Here is a 19,099-nt window from a genome sequence, read left to right as displayed (position 1 = left end):
AATATAGGGAGAGCAATCAGAGTCACATAACAATGTATGTGTAAATTTCTGTGTGGGGAAAAAATAAAAAAAAGAAGAAAAAAAAAAAAAAAACAGGTCTTAGTTCAATAAATTCCAAGTTTTCTAGTTGCATTTTGAGCATGGTCTTTGAAATATAATACCCAACCTATCACAGAAGGGCAGGTTTGATGTGCAATTACAGAGAAGACTGCACAAAAGTAATGCATATTTTTACTCTTCTTACAGCTAATAAAAATACAACAGCAGTTTTGTAAACTGCAGATGGGAGTGGCAAGAAAACATCATCAGCCCCTCCATACAAGTGTAGTCCTGATAGGATCTGAAATGCTTTGCTTCCTAAAAAATATAAATGACTCAAGATAGTTCTTCCTGTTTTTTTTGTTCTGTACTGTTCCTTTGGTAGTTTTTTGTTCTTTAAGTGCTTTTTGTTTCTCAAAACCTGTGGTTCTCAAGGGGGGCTGCTCTGCAAATTCATGTTGTAGGGTTATCACAATGACAGAAAGGGGATGCCAGGCACTCAGTGATGCACAGAACAGTACTGGATGAAGAAGAATATCCCACAAGACATTCATGTAGGTGAAAAGCCTGTTTAAAATGATCTAAACATAGGGGCCTGGGTGGAGAAAATGGTTTGTAACCAGCTGTTTACCTACAGGTTGGCTGTTCGAGCCCACCTAGCAGCTCCACAGAAGAAAGGGTTGGCAATCTGCTTCCATAAAGATTACAGCCAAGAAAACCCTATGGAGTTGTTCTACTCTGTAACACATGGGGTTGCCATGAATCAGAACTGACTCAACAGCAGCAGGGTTTTGTTTTCTTTCTTAAGTTTAGTCTCTAATCTTCAGACATAAAACCATGCACATTATGTATTTTTTGCAAGTTTACACATGCCCTGGATTTTTCAGGAATGTAACCACTGGGCAAGTTGAGGGAAGACTGTATTTTGTTTGGAACTGCCAACTGCTGAGCACCACTTGGCAAAATCCAGTCTTCAGTGGCAGCGATGCATCTATTGCGTTAACCACCAGGACCACACGGACTGGGTCCCTCGGGGCTCGTAGAGTCTTAGTCACGGTGATTCTTCATTTAGGAACAGGCACTAGACTCTTCATTCTGTGTTCTAGTGAATGCCGAAATTTACATGCTGAAATGCACATCAACCCACCCACTGCCATCCAGCGGATTCCGACACGTAGTGACCCTTCAGGACAAAGCAGAACTACCCCAAAGGGTTTCCAATGCTGTAATCTTTATGGAAGCAGACTGCCACATCTTTCTCCCGAAGAGGGGCTGGTGGGTTCCAACCGCTCACCTTTTAGTTAGCAGCTGAGCGCTTAACCACTGCGTCACCGGAGCCAAATTCCAAAAAGGTTCCTCCTGCCTCTTTGTCATTTCTCCTACCTCCCTCTTGTCTCCTTCCCCTGCTCCCCAACCCAGGCAACCACTGACGTGATTTGTCACCATCGATTGGTTTTCCTTTTCTAGAATTGTATATAAAAGGAACCATCTAGAATGTACTCCTTATTGTCTGGCATCTGTCACTCTGCAGGATTATCTGGAGATTCATTCACTGTTGAGAAGTATTGCACTGTGTGTATACGCCACAGTTTGCGTATCATTCACCTGTTAATGGTTTTGGCTACTACAAATAAATCCACTATGAACACCTGGGTATGTCGTTGTGTAAATAAATGTTTTCCTCTCAATGGTTGGGTTGTGTAACAGGTATGTTTAACTTTTTAAGAAACTGCCAACTGTTTTCCAGGTCAGCTGCCCATCTTCATTCATGCCAGCAGAAAGTACAGTCCAAGGTAAGCTAACAAGGCCTTAACCTCTGGGTAACTGTAAGTTGAAGAGACACTTCCGTTCCATTCATTGTGCTGAACTCAACATCATTTAACACAGGCGAGGTGGGAAAGGAACAGGAACTATTGCTGAAGGGGTAACTGTTTCCCTTTGGGGTGATGTAACACTTGGATATAGGTAGTGCTGATGGTTGTACAACATGGCGAATGTAATTAATGTCAATAACATGGTTAAAATGGCAAACTTTTTGGTATATATATTTTACTGAAACAAAATGTGTTTTAAAAAAACCATTTAACACAAACCAATGAAGCACTGGGTTTTAAGACCCAAAAGTGGCAGGAAGGCAGCTGAGATGTGACTTTTGAGATGAGTCTCTGTGGCTCCAGTGGGAAGAACTGGAAGGGCTGAGTATCGAGGCCAAAAGCCAAGCTGAACCTCCCGGCCCAGGCCTCCTTGCCTCTTCCCCTGGGGTCGTGGGACACCCACCAGCCACGCTCCTCTCTCTGGCCTGCGTGTCAGTGGCCACACCGAACTAGAGCAGGCCTCCCCCAAGCCCTGGTGGCTACAGGTTCAGATCTGGCTCTGCCTCTGAGAATAAAGCAAGTGAGCCATCGTGCCAGTGTCCCAGGCCGTGCAGTTCCAAGCGGGAATCTCTAAAGACCGAGCTAAGAACAGAACCTCCTCAGGTGGCCCACTTTATAGCCTGGAAAGCCAGTCCCCACCTGGTCCTCCCAGGAAAAGTGGAAGCACCCAGCTTGGTGCTGTGCCCAGCTGAATAAACACAATTTGTACAACTAATACCTGCCTAGGGTTTACCCAGGGCGATGGTCTAGCTTATCAGATGACACTTCCCTCATTGAATTCTCAGAAAACCCTCTGAGACCAGATAAGTAGAAAATAGAAGTTCTGAGACATCAAGGAACTTGACCACAGACTGGCAGTTCCCACAGCCCCTACCCTGGTCTCCTTGCTTCCACTCTCACCCCTATGACCTGCCTTTCCTGGGGCAGCCCAGCTGGTCCTTTGTGAATAGAACTCAGGTCACACACGGCTCTGAATAAAACCCACCAATGCCTTCTCACGCCACGGCCCATGAGATCCCTGCAAGGACTTCTCTTACTTTATCTCCTCCTGTTCTCTCCTTCAGACTCCCTGGGTGGCGCAAAGGGTTAAGCACTCAACAGTCAGCTGTAAGTTTGGTAGTTTGAACCCACCCAGAGGTACCTCAGAAGAAAGGCCTGGCGATCTGCTTCTGAAAGGTCACAGCCTTCAAAACCCTATGGAGTGCAGTTCTACTCTGACATACATGGGGTCACCATGAGTCAGAATCAACTCAACGGCAACTAACAGCAACAACATTCTCACCCTCGCTCACTCTGCTTGAGCTACACCGGCCCCCTTACTGCTCCATGAGCATGCCAAACTTATCCCTGCCTCAGGACCCTTGCACTGACTAGTCCCCCTAACTGTAAAGCCCCTCCCCCAGATACGCACATGGCTCATTTCAATGAGCGTCTCTGCTCGAATGTCACCTTCTCAGAGTGGCCTCCCCGACCACCAAATCTAAAACAGCTCCCTCAGTCACCCTCTCCTCATACCCTCATCTTAATTTCATTACAGCACTTAACGCTTTCAGAAGTTTCCTACTACCCACGTACATACAGACATGTACATGCTGCAAATATACCCACGTGTGCAACAGTGTACACAGGGCACACAGTCATGAAAACTTCTTAGCCATAACCATACACCTCCTGGGACTGAGATACTGGGCTTGAGGGCTAGGGACCACAGTCTCAGGGGACATCTAGGTCAACTGGCATATCATAATCCATGCAGCTTGGTGAGTAGCGACTGGGGTCTTAAAAGCTTGGGAGCAGCCATCTAATATACAACAATTGGTCTCTTCACATCTGGAGCAAAGAAGAGTGAAGAAAATCAAAGACTCATGGAAACAATTAGTCCTAAGGACTGATGGACCACATGAGCCATAGCCTCTACTAGCCTGAGACCAGAAGAACTAGATGGTGCCCAGGTACCACTACTGACCACTCTGACCAGGACCACAGCAGTAGGTCATGGACAGAGTGGCAGAGAAATGCAGAACAAAATTCAAACTCATAAATAAGGCCAGACTTACTGGTCTGATAGAGACTCATGGAATCCCGGAGACTATGGCTCTTAGACGCCCTTCAAACTCGGAACTGAAATCACTCCCGGAGATCACATTATAGCCATACAATAAACAGGTCTATAAAATGAACGATAACACCAGTGAGGAATGTACACCTCAGAACAATCAACTACATGAGACCTAAAGGACATCATTTGCCCAAAACCAAAGTTCAGAAGGAAGCTGGGGGCAAGAAAGCTGGGCAAATGGCACGAAGAACCCAGGAAGAAAGGAGGGAGAGTGCTGACATATTCAGGGGTTTGCAATCGATGTTACAAAACAAGTGTGTATAAACTGTTGAACAGGAAACTAATTTGCTCTGGAAACTTTCACCTAAACCACAATAAAACATTCAAAAAAAGTTTCTTGTGGTAATGTATGTTTGATGCCCCAGTACCCTGTCTCACATACAGTGTTACCCAACAAAGAGACTATTTTGTTCTACTCTCTTCGTTCGTTCTCTAAACCCTAAACAGTATTTGGCACATAAGAAGTAGTCAGTCCGTATCTGCTGAATGAGTCATTAAAGACCAGGCCAGTAGTGGAACCTCTTGGTTCAAATCCTGTCCTCTTTCCAGGTACCTGTGTTGCCAGGTCCATCCTACACCTACAGTCAGCTTGCCAGGTGACCTCCAGAGAACACAAAGGTGGGCATCACTTGTGCTGTGCCACCCACCATGGGAAGAAGAGAGGGCCCAAGCAAGCAGCTAGGCCTAGGTGATAATGAATGGTAAAACCCAAGATAAGACCATCACTTCCTATCTTAGTCATCCAGTGCTGCTACAACAGAAACACCACAAGTGGATGGCTTTAACAAAGTGAAATTTATACTCTCACAGTCCAGGAGGCTAGAAGTCCAAATTCAGGGCGCCAGCTCTAGGGGAAGGCTTTCTCTCTCTGTCAGCTCTGGGGGAAGTCCCTGTCATCAATCTTCCCCTGGTCTAGGCACTTCTCAGGACAGGGACCCTGGGTCCAAAGGACGCGCTACTCTCCTGGCTCGTTTCTTGGTGGTATGAGGGCCCCATGTCTCTCTGCTCGCTTCTCTTTTATATCTCAAAAGAGACACAATTTAATCTTGTAGACTGAGTCCTGCCTCATTAACATAACTGCCACTAATCCCATCTGTTTAACATCATAGAGACAGGATTTGCAATGCATCAGAAGATCACATCAGGTGACAAAACGGTGGACAATCACACAATACTGGGAATCTGGTGTAGCCAAATTGATACACATATTTTTTGGGGACACAATTCAATCCATAACACTTCCCCATCACAAAGGGTGTTGCAGGTCAGGCTGGAGGGAAGAAGGGAACCTACCTCTGCCTGTCAAAGACCTCCAACTGGGTCATATCCACCAGACTCAGCCAGCACTGCGCAGGAAAACAATGCTGGCAAGCTCCTCAGGATGCTCAGCGCAGGGGCCCAAGCTCTAGCTGCCTTCCACAGGACACATTCTCCTGTTACCATGGTCACTTACTGCCACGTTATATACTTACCCTGAGAGAGCAGAAATCTGCAGGATGCGGATGCTCAGAGAGAGAGGAGGAAGGGAAGCTAACTCGAGGAGGCACTCAGCGAGTGTCTGGCAAACAGAATCTAGCACTCGCTCAATAGGCGTTTTTCTCTCTTTTCTGCCCAAATCGCATTAACTACATATAACACTCAACTTCATTTTACAGACAAGCAAACTGGCTGGAAGAAGAGAAGCAACTTGCTCAGGACCACAAAGCTGCTAGGGCATGAACTTGGACTCAGACCCTGTCCACTGTTCCAGACCATGGTGTGGGATGGAGGTGGCTGGGCCATTCTAGAGAGATCATCTAGCTTCCCTAGGGGCAGGAGGACACACACTTACTTTCTAGACTTGGCACATTCCTTCTTCCAGTTCTTCACCAAAACAGGCACAACTTGCTCTGAAGTGTCTTCCTTGTTTAGGGACCAGAGGTCTGTGCCTTCCAGCGGCTGGCGGTAGCCCCGGATCATCATCCTGTGGCCAAGGCACAAGGGAGGGAGGGAAAGATAGAGGGAGGCAGTGAATGTCTGGGAGGAAGAGGAGGATGGCACATTCAACCCCCATGGCAGTCACCCGAGGCAACCAAAGGCAGCTGTACAATTGAGAAAATCTGGATATGGATGGACATTCCAAACCAAATCCATCGCTGTCCAGTCGATCCCGACTCATAGTGACCCTATAGGACAGAGAACTGCCCCATAGGGTTGCCAGGGCTGTAATCTTTACAGAAGTAGACTGCCAAAAATCCTTCTCTCATGGAACAGCTGGTGGGTTCAAACTGCCAACCTTTCCGTTAGTAGTGGAGCACTTAATCACTGCACCACCAGGGCTCCTTAGATGGACATTAGGCCACAGGAAATAATTATCGTTAATTTTGTTAGGTCACCCAGGAAAAATGGCCTTTGTTTTTTTGAGAGATGCATACAGAGTATGCAGGAGGGAAACATCAATATGGCTGTAATTTACTTTAAAATATTTTAATTTATTAAAATATTTTTAAATAAAGCAAATATGGCAACATGTAAATCATCAAGCCTCAGTAAGTTTCATTATACTAATCAATTTTTAATGCTTTCAATGAGGTTTCTTTTACAAGTCTCTGTGTGTCTGAAAACTTTCATAATAAAAAGTAAACCTAGTATCTTAGTTTGTTATTCTGAAATAATTTCAAACTTACAGAAAAATTGCATGAATACTACAAAGAATTCTTTATATCCTTTACCTAGGTCACCATTGTTATTAATGCATCTTCTCTACCTCTAATGTATCTCTACTCATACATGCAAGCACATTTCTTTTCTGAACTAAAGCTGCAGACTCTACACCCCTTTACTAAGTATTAGCTGCATGTTCCACTAAGACCAAGGGCATGCTCCTATATAATCAGAGTACAGTGATCAAAATCAGGAATGTTAGCACTGATGCAGTATCCTACAGTCCACATTCAAGTGGCACCAACTGTGCTAATAATGTCTTTAACAGAAATTCAGAAAATAATTAGGTTTTTAAAAACATTTAAGAAAAGAAAACAGATGTTTGCAAAGAGTTTATAAAGACAAAGAATAATGCTTATAAGGTAAAAACCGAACCCACTGCCATCGAGTCTATTAGGATGCATAGCGACCCTACAGAACACAGCCGAACTGCCCTATAGGCTTTTCAAGGCTTTAGGGTAGAGCCCTGGTGGTACAGCAGTTAAGTGCTTGGCTGCTAACTGCAAGGTCAGCGGTTTGAGTCCACTAGCCGCTCTGCAGGAGGAGGATAAGGCAGTCAGATGTCCACAAGGATTACAGCCCTGGAAACCCTATGGGGCAGTTCTACTCTGTGCTATTGGGTCACTATGAGTCAGAATTGACTCAGCTTAGCTTGGTAATCTTTACGGAAGCAGATGGTCACATCTTTCTCCCACGGAGCAACTGGTGCGTTCAAATCGCCAACCTTTTGGTTAGCAGCAGAGCACTTAACCACTGTGCCACCAGGGCTCCTTATAAAGGAAAAAGAAGGATTCAAATAATAACCAGTAAGACTCTGACACTGTGCAGAAAAAGACGTTGCAAAAACAGAGTGGAAGAAGGAAGCATATGAAAATGCTGATGGCGTGACAGTGGTTGCCTCTCGGACTTTGTCCCCGTAGATCTATGCATGTTTCTCTTATCTATGTTTCCTGTGGTGTGCATGTATTATTTTTCTAACAGGGGGTGGGGGGAGTACAGCAATGCCAATAATAATTGTACCTAAGGTTAAAAAAAAAAAAAAATCTGAAACTAAGCCAAGAGCAGGAAGAGCTTACAACTGCCCCAAGCCAAGATGTCCACAAAGCTTCGAACCCTTCATGGTTTATGCATTTATTACCCTCACGTTCAAGCTCCGAGGGACGTGGTCGCTGTCTCTGAGCCCAGGACACAGGACACAAAGGAGTGAGAGAGGGAGCCGGTGGGGAGCTGAGTGGAGCCACACACTCACCGTCTACTCCGCCCAAGGCCTTACCCTGTGATCCACCAGAAGGTGATCCTAGAAAGGAAGGAGGCGCTGGACTCCGGGCAAGGGTTCTGGCGGAGAGAAAACACAGGTGGAGAGCAGAAGGGAAACGAACGATTAAACCCCCATCTGTGCCAAAGCTCTGCAGGGGCAGTCAGCAGCCCATCCCTCCTCTGAAAGGACCCTCAGCCACTCTCGCACCTCCGGTTTGTACCCCAGTGGATTTCTCTCTCGGTCCCAATGTCTTGGAAAGAAATTTATGGCAATTACTCCAGTTTCACTCAAAAAATATTTCCTGAGCACCTACTATGTGCCAGGCATGGTACAAACAGCAACACACCTGCCTTATCTTAAATCCCTACAGCAACTCTGAGTGTTCTATCGCTATTTTCCCAATTTACCCATTCAGTCATTCATTAAATATTTCCTGAGCACCTACTATGCGCCAGGCACTCTACAAAGTGCTACACACCAGCATTATCTTATATCCCCACAACATCTATGAGCATGGCATGATTATTCCCACTTTATTTATTCATTCTTTCATTCATTCAACAAATACACTGTGAACATCAATTATATGCCGGGCACCATGCATATAGATCTGAGCAAACAGACACGACCCTTTCCTTCATGAAGCCTGTGGTCTCCTGGGGAAATAATAAGACTGCTTGCTGACATTTTCTATCAGCTTGCTCTGTTCTAAGCCCTTCACACAGATAATCTCATGTAATCCTCATAACCACCCTACCAGTACCAACTCCGACTCATGGCAACTCCACGTGTGTCAAGAGTAGAACTGTGCTCCACTGAGTCTTCAATGGCTGATTTTCTGGAAGTAGATCATCAAGCCTTTCTTCCGTGGCACCTCTGGGTGGACTCAAACCTCCAACCTTTTGGTTAGCAGCCAGGCATGTTAACCTTTCGCATCACCCAGGGACTCCCATAACCACCTTAAGAGCAGGTAATAATATCATCCCCATTGTGCAGTTAAAGAAACAGAGGAACAGAGGAAGGGAAATGACTTGCCCAAAGTCCCACAACCAGAACATGGTGGAGACAGGATGGGAGCCCCACTCAGACTCCAGAGACAGACATTAATCAAACGACCACACAAACAAATGAAAAACGCAGCTGCGACACGTGCCCTGCAGGTAGGTAAATATTCCCAATGGGACCGTATAAGGGGGTGGGGGCCGATTTAGTTTACGTGGGTCAGGGATGGCTTCCCTGAGAACATGTTCAAGCTGGCATCTGAAGGGTGAGTAGAGGATAACTAAGTGAAGAGGTGGGGCAAGGTGTTCCCAGCAGAGAGTGGTATGTGCAAACACTCTGTGGTAGGAGCAGCATGGCCTATTCCAGACACCTGTGCAGTCTACTCTGGAGGCCACATAAAGAATTTTGGTCTTTATCCTAAGAATGATGGGAAGTTATTGACAGACTATAAGTAAGGTTCAAAGAATCTCTTTTTCAGAGGCACAAAGATGAGCTCCAGCTCAATAAATAACACAGAGACAAGGAAAGGGACATCAGCACGAGCCTCTGAGATTATACAGAGGCCAGCTTTCAATGCTGATAAATTCAGGTCTAAATTCTGAAATACGAGATTTAGTGAAGGGGGGGTGTGGGGTAAAGGAACTAGTTTTACCCTAAGTAAGGTGGCCTTTGTCCTTGGCTCCAGAGAAATAACCCTTGGAATAATTGGGGTGCCTTGGTCTGGGACTTCCAAGCCATATCTAAGAATTTCTGGGGGTTGGCCAGACCTGAAAAGACTCACCTGGGAGGCTGATCACAGCTAAGGCGTGGCCTGCATCATCTTTTATCTTACAAGAGATAAAAGGAAAGAGAAGCTAGCAGAGAGAGGGACCTCACACCACCAAGAAAGAAACTCCAGGAGTGGAGCACGTCCTTTGGACACAGAGTCCCTGCACTGAGAAGCTCCTAGACCAGGGGAACATTTATGACAAAGACCTTCTCCTACAGCTGACAGGGACAGAAAGCCTTCCCCTGGAGCTGGCACCTTGAATTTGGACTTCTAGCCTCCTAAACTGTGAGACAGTAAATTTCTCCTTGTTAAAGCCACCCATTTGTAGTTATTTTTGTTACAGCAGCACTAGGTAACTAAGACAGTGTGCTTTTAAAAAACACCATATCCAGGCCTCACCCCCAGAAGTTCTGATGAAACTGGTTTGGGGTGGAATAAGGGTATGGGTTTTTGTTGTTACTGTTTCATTTTAACTCCCAGGTTGTCCTTGTCAAAATGGCTGGAGCACGAAACAACAAGATAAGCTAGAACATCTTATCACACTCAATCCCACGGAAACAAAAGATGAGTAGGGTTGTGTTAAAAGGCCTCAGAAGCAACTAGAAGTGGCTCCACGGGCCAAAAATGGGACAATCTGAGCTTTAATAATCATAATAATGTGCAATGGACTGCAACACATCACATCTGTTTAAATATGTAAGTTTTTATCTAGATTATAAAAACAGCAACACCCTGGTCATTGGCTAATGAACCAACTCAATATTTTGAAAACAGTAAAGGGTAAAAACAAGTATCTTCCTCACCTTTCCAAGATGAACTATGTGACTACGTAACCAAACTAGACAAGGGCAAGTGTCTTTTCATAGAAGTACTGCAGCCACCAAATGAAGAAAGAATATAACGTAGGAATACACCCCTTCGCAACCACAGTGACTTACGGGGATTACTGGGATATCTGCTGGCGTCGAGGAATTATTATTACTGTTCGCAGGCATACTGCAATACTTTTAAGTCTTATCTTTCAGAGATATGATCGTTGGGGAAGACAAGGTGAAGGGTACACAATAACTTTATGTACTATTTTTACCATTTCTTGTGAGTCAAACTATTGCAAAACAAAAAGATATAAGCACACACACGTGAAATCCTCATCTTTCAGAAAGGCACACTGGAGTATTTACACATGCCACTCGGGGTGAAAGGTACATGGCAGATGATTATACTATCACGTTGTCTGTTTTTGTACGTTTGGCAGGTTCCATCAGAAAAGGTTAAATGAAAGGATTCTCAGTGACTCCAACGTGCAGCCAGGGTTATGAACAACCAGGTTCCACCTGACCAGGCTCCACCTTACCACTCCACAACGACCAGGGTCCGTGAGGGCTGGGCAGGTGGCCAGACCTGGGTGCCCTCCAGCATCTCCTGGGGCAACTTGTTAAAATGCAGCTGCCTGTGCCCAACCCAGACCAACTAAATCAGATTCTCCGGGGTTGGGGCCCTGGCATCAGCATATTTTTAATAATCTCCAGTGAATCAGATGCAGCTGGTCCACAAACCTACAATTTCAGAATAACCTAAAGTAGAGTAAGTTCAGACTGTGGAGTCAGACGAACCTGGGTTCAAATCCTAGCTCCATCATTTTCTAGCTGAATAACCCTGGGCAAGTCACTTCACTTCAATGCCTGGGTTTTCTCATCTGGAAAGTGGGGGTGATGGTTCCTTCTGCTCAGCTGACCTCACAGGAGCCAGGAGGGACAAGTGCCATGAGATCTACAGGACTGGAATTTTTCCAACCTAAAGCAGCAACATGATCAGTGGAGGGGGTGGCGGTATTTGTTTTGCAGGCTGGGTGAGAAACATTTCAATGCAGGCTGGTTTTTCTCCCGGAAGAGTCCACACCCTCCTGCCCACACAGCCAGTGGGTAGGTCATCAGGGAATTGCAAATCCAATTGCAAATCCACCTCTTCACCAACCACAGTCCTACAACTGTGAAAAGCTAAGATGCTGCCAGAGAAGAGAGGTTGTGGGTCAGGGGGCATAGCTGGCGATGACTCACTCATTTCTTCAGCGAATGTTTAAGGAGGGTCTGCTTATGTGCCAGAGTGCTAGTGAAGTGCTGGGAACAAAGCTGTGAGCAAGATGGTGCGTCCCCTCCCCTGCAGATTCCCACCTGGGGGCTGGGGAAAGGAGAGACAGTAAGGAAACCAAGATGCAGACAGATAAGTAACTATAAACAGTGAGAGCCACAACAAAGAAAAGAACAGGTGCCTGAGAGAGAAGAATGGGGCGGGAGGAGGGCAGAGGGCTGGCTTCTCTGTGAGGCAGTATGGTACAGTGGTTAGGAGGGAGGGCGTCCATCCCAACTCTGCCATTTACTAGGTGTGGGGCCTTGGCAAGTTACTTGGTGGTGACGAGATTCAATGAGATAAAACACGTTAAGTACTTAAAAAAGTGCATGGCACAGAGTAAGAACTCAAGAAATTATACTATTATTATTTTTATTAATAGTAAAACAAAACAAACAAACAAAAAACCCAGTTGCTGTCAAGTCAACTCGGACTCATGGCGACTACACGTATGTGAGAGCAGAAATGTGCTCTACAGGGTTTTCAATGGTGATTTTTCAGAAGTAGATCGCCAGGCCATTCTTCTCAGGCACCTGTGGGTGGACTTGAACCACCACTCTTTCGGTTCCCAGTGAGTGCGTTAACCATTTACACCACTCAGGGAGTCCTTCATTAATAGCAGTAGTAGTAAAAATAGTAACGATAATTTCCATTTCTTGCAGACCTCCCTGGCACATCAGACACTGTGTGAGATGCTTCATATCAGGGGTCAGCAAACAGGCTGGCTGCTTGTTTTGTAAATAAAGTTTTATTGGGACACTGCCATGCCCATTCATTTACATATTGTCTATGGTGGCTTTCTTGCTACATCGGCAGAGTGGTTGCCACAGAAACCGTACAGCCTGCAAAGGCCAAAATGTGTACTATTGGTCCTTTACAGAAAAAGTTTGCCGATTTCTGTTTTACATCAAACCTCACAACACCCTAAGATACAGTGATTAAATAATGGGTGAAACCAAGGGTCAAATGTAGGTCTTTTGGAGTCCAAATCCAGTTTTCTTTCAGCCTTGGCATTGGCTCGGAGCACAGCTGTGCAAGTTGCACCTTGCACAAAAATGTTCCCAGTTCCACAAGACCCAAGCCCTGTGCCCAGAGGGGCTGCCTCAGCTTGGTAGAAGCAGGGTCTTGCTCTAATCCATCCACACAGAGGGATACCTATTTCTAATTTGCAGAGAGGCACTGGAAGAACTAGTGGGGTGGGGGGGCTCCCTGCATGGCAGCTGTACATATAGGGGCTTCACAAGTCCTGGTGTTCCTTCAAAATTAGGCAACTCCAGCTGTGGGTCAAGAAGGAAACAATCTGTTGACTTCACCATTTAAGGTGAATTCACTCTGTTTATACTCAACTATACACAACCCATAACAACAACAAAAAAAAACGGCTGCCATCAAGTCGACTCTGACTCATGGTGATCCCACATGCGGTCCACAGGGTTTTCTTGGCTGTATTTTTTAAAGAAGCAGATCACCAGGCCTTTCTTCTTCAGTGCTGTTGGGTGAGTTCAAACCACCAACTTTTAGGTTAGTAGACGAGTATAAACCATTTGTGCCACTCAACAGAATCTTATTCCTGAGATCTTAACAAACGATGTCCAGAGGAAAAGATTAACCCTCACTCTGGCTGATAAAAGTGAGTCCAAGCCACTGTGAGAAAATTCACCCTGCAAATGTAATACGGTTGTGTTATTAACATAAACGTTTCACAGTCTCTAATTTGTGCCCTAGTGGCGCAATGGTTAAGCACTTGGCTGCTAACCGAAAAGGTGGCAGTTCGAACCCACCAGCCACTCCGTGAGAGAAAAGACCTGCTGATCTGCTCCTGTAAAGATTACAGCCTAGGAAACTCTATGGGGCAGTTCTTAGTTCTCTATAGGGTCACTAAGAGTCGGAATCAACTCCACGGCACACAACAACAATCTGTGCACTACAAGAGCTTTAAAGTGTTAAAAAAGCAAAGATGTCACTTTGAAGACTAAGGTGCGCCTGACCCAAGCCATGGTGTTTTCAATCACTTCATATGCATGCAAAAGCCGGACAATGAATAAGGAAGACCGAAGAAGAACTTGAATTATGGTGCTGGTGAAGAATATTGAATATACCATGGACTGCAAGAAGAATGAACAAATCTGTCTTGGAGGAAGTACAGCCAGAATGCTCCTAAGAAGTGAGGATGGTGAAGAATCTCCTTAGAAGTGAGGATGGCGAGACTTCATCTCACATACTTTGGACATGTTATCAGGACTGGTCCCTGGAGAAGGACATCATGCTTGGTAGAGTGCCAGCAGAAAAAGATGAAGACCCTCAACGAGATGGATTGACACAGTGGCTGCAACAATGAGCTCAAGCATAACGATGACTGTGAGGATGGCACAGGACCAGGCAGTGTTTCATTCTGTTGTACACAAGGTTGCTGTGAGTCGGAACCGACTCAACAGTACCTAACAACAACAAGAGCTTGGTTCGAATTCTTCTTCTCAGCCCTCCTCCTCCGGCTGAATCCAAACACTGATTTTCAGAAAATCTGAAGTTACATCAGACTGACACACTGTCCCCTTGATTAGCACAGAAAAGGAAACAGATCCGCTGGGGAGCCAGTTTCCAGAAGTTCCTATCTGATATGGAAGTACTTATTCAGTAATAAAGACAACTGGAGTTCTGAAGTAGCCAAGGACTGAACTATAAAGCCGGAAAAAAAAAGGCATCTGGATGATAATCCACGTGGCATTCCACTCTAACCAAAACCAAGCAGGACTTTGTGACATCATTCTCAGGAGACAGAGAGCTGCCAGCTGGGGGCTTCCCAGATGAGATGAGAGAGACTTCTTAACCGGTTTCCCATTCATTTAGAACTGAAAATGATTCAGACAAGTCCTGGCGAAGGCGGAAGGAGGGAAAGCCTGATCTTTGCAAAGAGAGAGAGAGCTATGTTCTTTGCCATCTAGATTTGGCACCAGGTGTTTGGCCAGAAACAATGTGGTTTAAATTAAAGCAATTTGGTGTGGTAGCCCCAGGCACTGGTCCTTTGAAACCTGGTCATTATCTCAAACGGGGCAGTTTGGGAACCTTGTCTGGGTCTTTAAGCATTCTGGCCTGTTTTGGAAATTCTCTGGGTCCCCACGTGCCTTTCTCGTTTTGATTCTGGTGTTTGCTCTCACTGGTCTTCTTCCAGTTACTCCACTCCGCACCATTTAAGTGCCAAGCAGCAGGGGACGAGGGGAAGCAGCAGCTCAGAGCAGAGGTTCTCAAAGTGTGGCCCCCATCACCAGCATCATCTTCACCTGTGAACTTGTTAGAAAGGCGACGCTCAGGCCCCACCCAGGCCTACTGAATCAGAAACTCTGGGGGCGGTGCCCAGGGATCTGTGTTGTGGCAGGCCCTCCAGGGGATGCTTTTGGAAGCTGAAGTGTGAGAACCCAGCAGGAGAGTTCCAGAGCCAGCCTTGAGAACTTAGGCAAGATACTTCACCTCTCTGATCCCCAGAGTCCTCATCTGTAAAGTGGGGATACTGCTAGTCCTGCCTCATACAGTCACTGTGAGGACTGAAGATGTGGCAAAATTCTTCACTACAGATTAGTAAGTAAACACAATTAAGCCTGTGCATACCTTGCTTACTGGTTAATCCACATGCTGAGGTCCTGGTAATGTTCTGTATCTTGACAGGGATTTGAGTTACACAGATACATTCAATTGTCAAAACTCATCGAATGGTAACTTAAGATTCATGAATTTCATTATATGTAAATTTTACCAAAAAACAAAACAAAAACAAAAACCTGTAGATAAATAATGGATTCCAGCTTATGATTTATATGCCGGAGAATTTGGGTAAAGGGTACTGATGTACTTTAAAGAAAGTATCAGACATCAAAAAAATTAGTTGGATGGATGAATGAATACCTGATAAAGCAAGCTTAAAAAAAGGTTAATTGCAGAATCTAGATGGCAGGTATATAGGGTTCACTGTACAATACTTTCAACATTCCTGTAGGTTTGAAAATGTTCATTGTAAAACTTTGGCGGGAGAATTCCATACTGTATGGACAGGAGAGAATACCTCTTACTCCAAATTAACTGAGCAGCTTTTCTGAATGCTTTTCAACTGGGAACCACCCAGGCATCTTGTTAAAAGAAACTGTGATTTAGCAGGTCCAACAGTCCACATTCTAACAAGCTCCAGGTGATGGGTACCGCTGGCCCTGCTGGCCCATGGACCACACTGTAAGTAGTGAGAATCTAAGCAACCTCACTTGGCCTTGATCCACCACCACCACCACCAATCTGCAAATGGAAACCCTCTACCCTCACCCTAAGCAGCAGGCTCATTGCCAGGGAGATAAAACCCAGGCCCCCCCAGCCCAGCCAGCCCCAGGGCCCAGGGGACAGAAGGGAGCAGCCCCACGGAGAAACCAGGGCCCAAAATAGATGTCTGACTCATGGAACAGGAACAGGGCCAGCTGGAGAGCGTGCCTAACTTGGTGACTTAGCACGAGGGAACTCAATGTTTGCAGGCCCACACCCTGGTCCTGCCTGACCCAAGCTGGCCCAGGGCCTGACTGACCAGGCTTCCTGAGGACAGGTGACATGTGATCACTTGCTGCTGTTTGGAGGACAGGCTAGCAGCAGGGACCGGACTCCCCCCATCTTTCAGTCTACACCCAGAGGTCCTAGAAGAGCCCTAGTAGTGTCTTCCTCCCCAGATCACAGGCCTTGGATCCAGGGGATGTGGTGGGGGGCAGCAAGCATCAAATCAAGCTCCAACCTAAATTAAGTCCCGACCCATTTTTAAGAGGACATTGAGGTCCTGAGAGGAGAAACCACCTGCCCAGAGTCACAAATCAGGTTGATCATCATGTAACCTAATTCCTACCCTCTCAGCCTTCATCCCATGGTACTTGTGTAATTACTTGTGCTGACCTGCTTAATGCATGTCTCCCCAGCCAGACCATAAGCTTCCAGAAGGCATGTGGCAGACTGTATTTTCTGAAGATGGCCAGAACACTATTTCCCATCCCACATGCTCTTCTTACAATGAGACCTTGACACTCCTCCATCTAGAGGCGGGGTCTGTGTCCCCTCCCCTCACACCTGGGCACACTTTTATGACTGCCTCGACCAATAGAGTATGGCAAAAGTGATGCTTCCGGTACTAGGTCGTCAATGGTGATACAGCTTCCACCTGGCTCTGTCTCATGGAACACTCACACTTAGAATCACAGCTTCAAACCGATTCCAACGCTTACTGAGAATACACATTTCTAAAAAGCTCCCAGGAAGTTATACATAAGAATCATCCAGGTAAACAACTTCCTGGGTATGTGTTAGAAAATTAAATTCTCAGCAGGAGTTTGAATCCAAATGAAGTGGTTCGAAATCCTGTTCAGAACCCAATCACCATGTTGTGAGGAAGCCCAGGCCACTGTGTGCTGGGCCCTGTCCTACATGAACCCAGCCTCATGGAGCTTATATCCTAATATAAAGCCGTTATTGAGCCAAGACCCTGCCCTTCAGTGGGTTACAGCTAAAAAAAAAAGCAACATGATTTTACATAACAGCCAATCATCCAATCCTGGGTTTGAACTCCTGCTCCACCACTTACACTGGGCAAGGCACTTTGTTCTCTGAGACTCGGTGTCCTCATCTGTAAAATGGGGAAAACAACAGTTCTGCATTCACAGGGCTGGTGTGCTTAGCACCATGCCTGGTACACAGCAGGCACCTAATAAATGCCCACTCCCTTTCCTTGCCCTTCACAGAACGAAAGAACTCCAGAAAATGGAGACAAGACTGGAAGGTAAAAAAGTAAGCAAAGCTAAGGGAATGCTTTAGATTGGGGTCAGCAAACTTTCCTGTAAAGGGCCAGATAGTAAATATTTCACGCTTTGTGGGCCATACAGTCTGTAGCAACTACTCAACTCTCCTGTTGTGGCATGAAAGCAGTCATGGATAACACTCACACAAATAGATGGGTGTGGCTGTGTTCCAATAAAACTTTATTTACAAAAACAGGCAGTGGGCCAGATTTGGCCTATGAGCCATTGTTTGCCAACCGCTAACCTAGATTCTAAATTGCAATGAGATAATGGTAATTCCACTGGGTTATTGAAAAGAACCAGAAGACAGGCCAAGCTGGCTAGACTGAAAGTGCCAGGCAGCAGAGGAATCTCCCCATCCTGTGGACAAGTGTCAGAGGTACACCGGCCCACACAGCCACATTTGCCATCCTCCGCGTCCTGCTGCAAATAACAGTGCTTCCCACCCCCCTCAGAGACCAGGAGTGACGTGGGGAACAGGGTAATGAGATGCAGAGGAGAGAGAGGACGCATGGAGCCCAAGAGACAGTGACTGGGGAGAAAAGTCGGGTGTCTCCTCCCCCCTCGGCCCAGCCTCCAGCCCCCAGGATGGCAGAGCAGCCCCTCGCTCCTGGGAGAGCAGGAAGCACTATGGGAGGACAAGGTCAGCTCGGAGCCACCTGAGGCACCCGAGCCCGGGAATGACGTGAAAGGGACTGTATCCAGACCCCCAAAGGGACCAGAAATAAGAAATGCCCCGTCCCATAAAACCTTCCAGGGGAATCCACAGAGAAAGAGCATGTCCTCAGGCCCCACAGAGGACGCCGAGGGGCCAGGTGACTCCCACCTGCCCCGCCAGCCCGTCAGCCCCCAAGGCTTGGCTCACTTCAGAGCTCCCCACAGTCAGCCAGCCACTTAGGCGGGTATGACTTGTTCAGTGCAATCCCCTACTCCACAGGACACCCCGGCATTGAACAAACATTCCCCAATGGGGACAATCTGCTGTCACATACCCACAAATGCTGTAAACAACCACCACAAACACTGGCGACCCTCCTGTGTGAGAGGCACGTGTGTATGCATGCATTCACACACAAGAACGCACATATACACACAGACAACACATGCATACACATACACACGAACACACACACAAACATGTACATGCACACACCCGAACACACCTACACACAGAAGCACAAACACAGACACAGAAACACACACAAACACACATGCACAAATACACACGTACGCACATAATGCACACACTTATGAACATATATATGCATATATAAACACACACATAAACAAATAAGCTGACACACACACACACTTTGCTAGTTTCTCCAAAGCAGTTACTCCTTGAGCAGAGAAATCAAGAGTGGAGACCTCTCAGTACATGCACTAGGACACTGGTTT

General features: G+C 46.2%; 1 protein-coding gene across 1 annotated transcript in view; it reads right to left on the bottom strand.

Annotated features, from left to right (window-relative positions):
- Positions 1-19,099, bottom strand: part of ABCC1 (ATP binding cassette subfamily C member 1 (ABCC1 blood group)) — a 167,879-nt gene that overhangs the window by 82,046 nt on the left and 66,734 nt on the right. Inside the window, exons 6-7 of the mRNA XM_004373287.3 lie at positions 8,009-8,070; positions 5,864-5,995 (exon numbers count right to left, since the gene is read on the bottom strand). Coding sequence (XP_004373344.1) covers positions 5,864-5,995; positions 8,009-8,070 — 194 coding nt within the window. The remainder of the gene's footprint in view (positions 1-5,863; positions 5,996-8,008; positions 8,071-19,099) is intronic.

The sequence above is a fragment of the Trichechus manatus genome, unplaced genomic scaffold (genome assembly GCF_000243295.1).
Source record: "Trichechus manatus latirostris isolate Lorelei unplaced genomic scaffold, TriManLat1.0 scaffold00024, whole genome shotgun sequence".
Classification (NCBI taxonomy): domain Eukaryota; kingdom Metazoa; phylum Chordata; class Mammalia; order Sirenia; family Trichechidae; genus Trichechus; species Trichechus manatus.
The sequence above is the reverse complement of the archived record's forward strand: the minus strand, read 5'-3'. Positions and strand labels throughout refer to the sequence as shown.